This window comes from Corvus brachyrhynchos, unplaced genomic scaffold, assembly GCF_000691975.1.
Source record: "Corvus brachyrhynchos isolate BGI_N302 unplaced genomic scaffold, ASM69197v1 scaffold517, whole genome shotgun sequence".
NCBI classification, from domain to species: Eukaryota; Metazoa; Chordata; class Aves; order Passeriformes; family Corvidae; genus Corvus; species Corvus brachyrhynchos.
The window spans coordinates 133,584-143,277 of record NW_008238971.1 but is presented as its reverse complement, the minus strand read 5'-3'; the positions used below and the strand labels follow the sequence as shown (position 1 = coordinate 143,277).

General features: G+C 39.3%; 1 protein-coding gene across 2 annotated transcripts in view; it reads right to left on the bottom strand.

Annotated features, from left to right (window-relative positions):
* PHF21B (PHD finger protein 21B) overlaps positions 1-9,694 on the bottom strand; it is a 42,349-nt gene that overhangs the window by 12,702 nt on the left and 19,953 nt on the right. For both annotated transcript variants that reach the window (XM_017738700.1, XM_017738701.1), the window contains 2 exons: positions 8,598-8,649; positions 1,972-2,048 (listed from right to left, as the gene is read on the bottom strand). In XM_017738700.1, the coding sequence (XP_017594189.1) occupies positions 1,972-2,048; positions 8,598-8,649 (129 nt within the window). The remainder of the gene's footprint in view (positions 1-1,971; positions 2,049-8,597; positions 8,650-9,694) is intronic.

The window sequence follows — 9,694 nt, the reverse complement described above, 5'->3', positions numbered from 1 at the left end:
AACAGCACCATTTTCCTCCATTAGATGTTGTTAGATTCTGCTTGGAAGAAAATTAGAGGGGTTTTGCTAATAAATAATTTATTCTGCGGTGAGAAAACTATTCTCTTATAGATGGGTGCCTGCTAGGCTGTTAATAAATTTTGAATAGATGTTTCTTTCTTCAAAAAATAACCAGCCCGAAATGTAACCCTTTCTTACGAAAAAAAAAAAGGCTACTGAGAGTAGGAAAATAAAACGGTATCTCATTTTTTTAAGAACAAAGCTTTGAAAAGAAAAAGCACACCATTCAAGTGAAGACATAAGACCATGATCCCATTTTTGCAATCAAAGTTAGTATCACCACTACAAATGCTGAGCTCCTGCCATTTTGAGGGGTGTTGGCAAATAAAAAGACTAATTTATATGCAATTTGAATTTAAACAATCATGAATTAAAGATCATTCAGTAGACTAAATTAAAGTGCACCAAAATGCCTGAAATGCCACAAATACCTCAACTCACTGATTAGCAAATCAGTCTGAGCAGCTAATTGATCAGAGAAAAACCATCTGCCTCCATTTTACTTAAATGACATTCCCCATGGTCAGTACTTAATGACAGCTCCTAATGAGGACACAGCTGATCAGCCACAGGACTCTTTCACAGACATTTCTTTCTCCATGCCATCCTTCATTTCAGCATATGCTTTTGAGAATAGATATGATGAGAAGTATGAACTAGGGGTGCAGCACACCTAGGCCATCCTGTCTTCCACCTCTGCTCCAGAGTAACTGAGTTTGTCACAAACATCAGTCTGGCTACAGCCACAAAACTCTGCTGCAAGTATTTTAATAATCAGGACAAAAAGGTCTAAGGCACTACAGATTTGATGCTAGCAAGGCTAAAGTTCCTACTCTGTTAAATGCTGAGTGTATAGACATCAGTATTTGCACTAAAGAAAATAGCTGAGGAATTCTGAAGAACTCAAGTGCCTAGAGCTGCTCTGGAGTATAGAAATCTCCAATGCTTTCAAAAAAAAGAACAATCAAGCGACTCAGCAGTTTGACTGCAGCAGTGAGCTTCTTCTTAGCCTCACGTGTTTGCTATCTGCCAACAAAGACAGAAATCTGAAATGCTGGCATACCAAAAATTCACTTGGGCCTAAATAAAGAACAATCCCTTTCTTTAGGCTTAAAGAACTCAGAACACAGAGAAATGTTATTGCTTAAATGGAGAGCTGGCTGCAACTGAGTTTCATTTCAGTAGAAAGTTCAGACAGTAAACATAAACTGTGCTGAAATTTTAAAGGTGAAATTTTAATTAGCTGAATAAATGCATATATGTTTGTTTAGAAACAAAGAAAAAAATTTCAGAAAAAGTTGAGCCTATTTATATCCTGCTTTTACACCAAGTTTGCAATCCTGTATTGTGCAGGACCAAATTCTGATACTACTATAAATGCAAAAGTGTAAGTGTACCAGAAAACAGAGATTATCCAGAGCATTTTATTTTTAATTATGCATTATTATATTTATTATGCTGACTTCTATACTCCTGCAGAGCGCACTGATTCTTAAACCAACGCACCCCTTTTATGAATGTCACTAGAAAAAAAGCAAAGTTCTCCATTTATTATTTGGCACACAGGAAAAGAGAATTAGCAATGCACATTTGAATATAATGCTTCTGTTCTCCAGTTATAATCTAAAGGGACTGCCTTTGTAGGTAAAAGAGTAATTAGGTCCCATATTAATTTAGTCCTTTTGGCCTTTATTAAAACTAAGATGAATTCTAGTTTGGAGCAAGTGATGTTGTAGGGTGAAAACCTGTTGCATAGTTACTGAGATGAGATCTTTTCTTTCTTTTCTACATCAGTATCTCTTTACAAGTAACTATGGTTCTGCATTCATATATATTTTTGTAGTAAGAAACACTTAGACCTTTTATTGACATGAAATAGAACCATAGTAAACAAAGTGAATGATAAAGTACCTCTGTTTCCAAGAGTCCACTGTAGGCTGGATTTGCTGTGCTTCTTCTCTTTCTTTCCTGACGCTTGCTCTGGATTTCTGTAACCATGGAAAGGAACATGAACTGTATATTTCTCATTCATCAGGGAAAAATGTAGATATAACTTGTTAAGCAAGATGATCTTACCCTCAGCCCCTTGAGCTTTGTGTTCAGTTTCAGTTTCTAAAGTGTAATTGGGTTGCATTAGCATTGATATTTGCTGCAGTTCAAGGTTTGACATTAATAAGCTTTTCCTTGTGATATTCAGAACACAGGCATTTTTTACGTTTTCCTTCCTTCAAGGTAGACTTCGGTTGCCCTATAAGATTTTCATTATGATCCCTTCAGACATATTCAGCAAGCATCATCAGAGAGCCTTCAAAGTACTCTCAATGTCTGCTGTTAACAAAAAGGAAGCATTTAAAGCACTTAAGCCTTTAGTTCATATCATATGAAAGCACAGAGAACCTTCTAAATTCAATTTACATTACTTTTCCTCCATGGAGGCTAGAAAAAGCATAGTTGAAATGGCAGAGCTTGATTCAGTTCTAACCAGAGTGTGATGATTTATCCACCCAGAAGCATACAACTTCATAATCCTGAGCATGCAAAATGTCATTACGAGCCATATGTGTATATATGTGTCACTGCAAACACCAGCACACAGATGGGCTCTTTGGACTGCAGCCCATTTCTCCCTTCCACTAAACTTCTACAACTCCCTTCCACTAAATGGTGACACCTATTGAAGATGGCACATGCTGACGACTGTGTTTAGCAACCACTAGCCATGTGCACAAGTCTGTAGAGACAGAGAGAGGGAGCAGATTACTTGGCCACAGAAATCTGTAGGTTTAATGCTACTTTGATCTGAGCTAGGATTTCGTTTACGTCATATGGAATTTCTTTTTCCAGCTCTTGATGCCAGTTCAGAATGCTGAGATTATTACAAGCATAGAACCTATTATTTTGATTATAAACCCCAGACACACTTTAGACAGGAGAGCCACACAGCATCCATCCCATGACATCAAGTGTGTGCTCTATTCCAAAATATTTCCTTTGTGAACATTGTAAGGTAAAGTTTAGACTCTGTGCTGAGGTACCAGAGTGATCTTGTTAGTCTAAATGCCCCCACGGTGGTGATACCTCTGTTCTGTCTTGCTCTATCTCAGAAGGAGAGGAATTGGCAGGAGCATGTTCCTCAGCCCAGAGGCCCCAGAACACACCCAAGAGAAACGAAGGACACCATCTGATTATGCAGGAGGTCTGGTGTCTTTCCTCAATGTCTGAACTAAAGAGGTCTATTCCAGAACACCTGCAGCACCAGTCTTCAGGGTATTGAGCAAGATCTCCCACCTGTAATCCAACAGTAAGATACAGCTGAGCTTTCAAGGTGTTTATGATACTCAGGAACTGGATTCCCAACACTTAGTTCTGGTTGCCAGCATGCTTTTCAAGTGTTGATCATTCCCACATACCATTTTAAGCATTGCTACAATACAAGGGCGTCAGTGTTGTTGGTTGTGTCTTGGACACAGTGTCCGTAGAGATGAGGCCAACACTTTGCATGGATTTTGTACTGGCCTAACTTCTAAGATATGGATTTAAAACTTCCTTCACAAGAGACTCTTGGCTAAGCCGCTGTTCTTGGAGTGATGGTTGCATCAGAAGGAAACTAGATGGACAAGAAAAACAGGAGAGCAACTACTATCTGGGTTTTCCTATGGCACAGGGACATGTCACCTCTCATGTTCAGAAGGTGTCTTCTCCTAGGGCAGTTCAAATAGCACAGGCAGACCTGTATTCACAGTCTGACACAACCTGTCACATGCTGCCATGTGACTCAAAGGGCTGCAGAGAATCTCACCACCAAGAAAAGTGTGATCCAAAGCTGCACTGCAATGTGAGATAAATGCCTCGGCTGTAACCACTGTAATACCATGTTAACATCCTCCATGCTATGCAGATTCCAAAACACAGGATCTTGTCTGGAAAACAGTTCTGTCCTACTGCAAAAGTATTTCCTATTAAATGCTCATGTGTCTATGCTGAAATATCCATCCCAAAGCTCCCAGGGAGCATCTAAAGGGAATCATGCCTCAGCAGCAGCAGCAGGGTGAGTGCTACACACAGATCCAGTGGCCTGTCAAAGCCACAGAAGAGAGATGGTTGTTCTTGATGTCAGTGTCAGTTCTTACAACAGAAATGCTCTCAAGGCCCAAAGGTAACAGAGACGTCACAACTGAGGAACCTTGGTGCAGCCATAAAAGAGAGGAAGTGGTTCTTGGCTGACTCTTTCTTTTGGTCTCAGCAGTGTGAGCTAGAGCTGCAGCTCTTGCAGCCAGGCTCATGACCCCAGGCAGTGAATTCAGCGCTTGCAGCACCTCAGCACAGCCATGGCAGTGCAGAGAAAAAACTGGAGTTAGGGCAGGCTTGGTCTTCCAGAAGTGATCACAGTGCTACAAGATTGTGACTTTCAATGGCCCAGAAAAAGAAACAAAGAATTAAATACAGCAGAGTTTTCTTTGCATGCAACTGGGCCAAGCATCTCATAAAAGGACAGAGATGGATCTGTTACTCTCTGCCCTTCTTGGTCCCAAGTTAAAGAGAAAATTTCTTTGGTACATGCTGTCATCAAGGCAACAGAAAGTATCTGATGGGGTCTGAATCACACATATGGCAGATACCTGGAATGTAGCTTTGGAAGAGGCATTGATATGGTACAGAGATAAAGGCAGGCTGGCTGGCTGTGAGGAAAAGTAACAGCAGTGGGAATAGACGGAAATGAAGAGAGAGAGTAATGAACTGAAACAGCTTGAGATGTACACCACCCTATGCAGCCATCAGGGAGGGAGAGCACTTTCTTTATGGAAACAAAAATACCATGCATCTATGTACATCTAGAGTGGTTCTGTCAATAATTACACCTAGACAGAGCAAAAGCATATACTGGTGTGCTATTTTTTGTTACATGTTACTTCTCCTAAAAAAGTATTGTGTACCTTTCAGAACAGGTTGCAATAAAGTTAAATTAAATTTGTTTCAATTTATTAAATCATAAATATTCCAGTAATCTAGATAGACCAAGATATGCATTTTTAGAATGACCTGAACTAAAGGTCCTTCTTTTAAAGTTTTGCTTTCTAACTACCTTTTTTTAACGCAATTGTAATGCTAGAAGGTGTTCTAACAGCCTAGAGAAAGATTCAATATGTTACAACCATGCACTGCATCACAGAATTGAGCTATCTTACTCCTTCATTTATTAATGTCCTAGGTTACAATGTAAGATGTAACCAAAAGCATGCATTCTATTATCATCTTCACAAGCTGTTAAAGCAGGTGAGGCAGTGTTTGTTATCTCCTACCATGACTCATCCCTGGTAACTCCCTCTGGGAGCTATCTCTGTTTAATGGGCAGTCAAGGACCCACATGACCCACAGAATTACATCAGCCCATTGTGAGATGCTCCACTCAGGGGGAGGAGCCAAGCATTCCCACCTGGATATAGTCTGGGGTTTGGAACAGCACAAGCAGCCCTTTCCTATGGGACCTTCAGAGGACAAGAGCTACACTACTGGACCTTCAGGTGAAGACCAGACCATTCTACAGGATCACTGCTTCAACAGGCCCACTTCATCTGGACTGCTACCACCACCCTGACTAGGACCTAGGATACACCCTGACAACCTGTGTGTCAGGTTGTATCCGGATTCTGTCAGTGTTCTTATACTATTGCATTTATTTTAATTTTCCTATATAAGTTATAATTCTGACTTGTGATCTCCCACTGGTTTGTTTTCAAACTAGCACAATTAATTAAAAAAATAGAAACCAAACAGGAAAAATTAAACTGTAATACATTTGACAAAGATGAATGAATTTGAAGATAGTTTCATGTTGGAGGCCAAACTCCAATGAGCTGCTGCCTTCACCAATAAAAACTCTGCATGGTCATTCTATGAGGCCCATGATAGCAATTTATCTTCAGGGAAAGCTGTACCTTGTAGACTGTCAGTCAGTGGAAGCACCTGTGTTCATTTACTGGTAAAGATGCCTCACACTCTCTGCAGAACAGAGTTCTTTTCCCAGGCAGGGAATGCTCCTGTGGAGGTTAGGTGGGAAGGCTTCTAGGCAGATAGAGAAATCCATATAGAAGTGGATCACAGCCCTTCACCAAAAAATTAATGAATAAAATGAAGAAAAACAGTAACACTTTAAATTAATGATACCAAATGAATAAGCTTTTAATGACCCAAGTTAAATTCCAAAAATGTCAAATTGAGAAATACATTAGAAGTATTAAAATAAACTGAACTGTGTAATGACCACTGCTTCCTGATAAATAGCAGTGACTGATAACTGTAAACATGACAGAGCAGTAAAATAATAACCTTTAGTATGTGAAAGTTATAAGGGCATTTTTGACAGTTGTAATCACCAATTCTGATAAAGAAATACCCTTTCCATAGTAAATAGCTCTTGGTTGGAACCATCTATTTAATGCTAGTAGGAATATAGAAAGTGAAATTGTCTTCAAGAATTGATTCTGCGTGATGAGTGTTGTAGCAGTTTGGTTTAAAATGTGCATTTCCACACCTGATGTAGAACAAAGTGGAGCACTGCTTGGCATTTTGAATATAAGCAATAAATCCATACAAACAATTTATTAGTTCCAATAAAACCAAAGGGCATAAAATTATTCAAAATTAAGTCCACTCTGTTGTAAGAATAATTTGTTCTTCAGGATAATTTCAAATGTTGTCCTATTTTCCTTAGACAGAGAAAACAAGAACCAGTCATCATTTGCACTTTTTGGGTTAGAAATCTTCTCCCCAGATTGTTGTAGCTTTTTTATTTCCATTTCAACCCATTACCATTAAGGGATTAAAAATGATGAAGGCTTAAAATTTCTTTAAACTGCTTTCAAATTCTGAGTCATTGGGACATTAAATGATTTTCTAAAATGCAAATTTAAAGATGAAAAACACTGAAAAATGGCAACAAGACCCACAGGAAACCTGCTGCATATACTGAGGAGACATTACAATTCAGATGTATTTTCTCACTAATTCACAACTTGTCTTAAAACCAAGGAACTGGAAATCTTAGTAAAAAGAAATCAAGCTAAAAATGGTAGATACCTTTTGAGACAGCAAGGTAGCTAAGCATGTTCCTAAGTCTACAGCACATAAAACTTAATGCACTGGAAATTCCTAAGTATTTTACTGGCTATGGTCTATGGGATGGGTGGTTAATATCAGTTGCCATTAACACTTTTTGTGATCAAGACTCACTGTCACCTGACACAGATACCAGCTTTCTCTCCTTTTACTGGTGGAATCACACCAACTTGTCGCGGCTGAGCTTGTAACTAAAACAATCAGGGTACAGACCTTTTCTTAAAAATATCTTCATCATCTCTGTCCATGAGAACTATTCTGCCACCCCAGCTTGTCTCACATCACTGGCAGATTTGCTAAACACACTCGTTTTCCCCCTCTCATCTATGACTTTAGAACGACAGAGCTGAGGCAAAGAAAGATACAAATCTGCTAACTTTTGCAAGCTATTTTTGGAAGGTTGGAGAAGGAAACTGAAAACTATGTAATACTGCATTTAGCTTACGTGCAATATTTGTTTGAAGTCAAATTCAGGAGCCTGGGAAGGCATGCTAGAGGCTCTCATGCAAACACAGGATTAGATGGGAAGATTGTTAAGTTTTTGGCTAAGTGGGGGAAATGGAGGGAAGGAATTCCTTGTGAGAAGTAGTCTTAAGTAAGTAAAATCTTATTAAACAAATGCCAGATTTTCACCATACTTTACACATTATTCTGTGCACCTCTAGAGATGACAGACAATCAACTCAGAAACTGGAAGTCCGTCTCACATGGGAGAGAGCAGGGGGCACTTGCTGCGTATCTGGGCAAACATCTTTGAACCTCAGAGATCCATCAACCAGATCAGTGGTGGTCAGAGCCTTTGCAGGGTATTTGTTTCCCTATTTCCTCCAGTTATTAATGTCTTTTAAAGGACCATGATGACTGAGTGAGTCCAAATACCAGCCTGTGCCAAGCATGCTGGTGCTGGCTGCAGGGCCAGTCCTTGTGCCCCTTGAGCCATGCCATGGGGTGGGAGGCAGAGCTAAGTAAGGTCACCCACTATTGTGAGACTGAAAGGCACAATTGTGCAAAGGTAACATTTCATCTGATTTTTTAATTTTCATTTTTTCAGTTTTCATTGCCCTTCAGAGGATGGGATAACGAAAAACTGAGAAGAAATCTTGTTGATGTGTATAATTATCTGCAGGCAGGGGTCAGAGCACAGACCGGGCTGTGCTCCATGGTGCCCAGTGACAGGACGAGAAGCCATTCGCAGAAACTGATGCCCAGGAAGTTCCACCTGAACATGAGGAAGAACTTCTTTACCAGAAAGGTAACAGAACAGAACTGAACAGATTACCCAGGGAGGCTGTGGAATCTCCTTCTCTGGAGAGATTCAAAAGCCATCTGACCACAATCCTCAGTAACGTGCTCTGGCATAGAAGCCAACAGAAAAAATTTCACTCAAAAACTGAACTGTAAATCAACATATGCCATCTTACCTTCCAAATGTTCTGTTGTAACCAGTCCTAGTGCTACCATGAAGGCAATTTTCTAAGGAAAAAATAAACAGGTTAGATTTTCTACTCTAATAATCATGGTGAGAAAATAAATAAAATTAGCATTGACAGAATAAACCCAGTGAAAGTCTCTTAGAAATGTATCTTATTTGATTGCAAAGTAATGTGAAGAACTTTAACTGAAGATTTGCTTCAGATACGCCTGGTTCTCCTTGTATGACTATATAAACTCTAGCAGTTCAAAGACTTTTGAAGCCAATGCTCAATGACTACTGATCTTACACAGCACATGACCGCTATTCAGTCAATTTAATCTATTCAATTTCACATTGCTAGCTGGATTGTTACTCCATTCTTTAATGAAGTAATTGTGTATTATTATTACGATCTGGACATGGCACTGCTTTTATAGGATATGAGCAAGCTGTATGAAGGGCAACAAGTATGAACTGTACAACACTAAACAAGACATCAGAAACATATTGAAAGTCCCCTCCCCTCAAAAAAAAATTAGAAATTTCTCTTCCCAAGATACAAAAATAACATCATGTGCATGGATTGTGAAGATATATACTGATCCAACATTTTTCCTCAATAGGGAGTGAACAAACATCTCCCACGGATGCTGGTGAATTCATTTTAAGTGAGGAATCGATCTAAAATATTACTCACAACTCATCTAAACTATATATGCACAAAACATATCTTCATACTAAAAAATCTCCAAAACATGCTGATGCAGTTATAGGACAAGTATTAGAGCAGATTTTAAATTTACTGTCAGTGATTTCTCACTGGAAAATTTTTCCTTGCAGAAAGGTTTTGCTGAAGTTTTTCTTGCATGTTTTTGATGAAAACTGAAATTACGCTGTGTTGTTCCAAGCCCAGACTGAACAGAACTCTTTGGTTTTCGGTCACATTTGTGGTACTTGTGGGGCTTTGGGGGCCTCCACTTTCTGCTCTGCTGAACAATCTTGTTGCATCAGGTTACCCAAGGGGTATTTTCATGCGGTTCATTTCCACAGGAGAGAAAATCTGACTACAAAACTCAAGCTCTTGGGAAATCCAAGCAAGCAAAG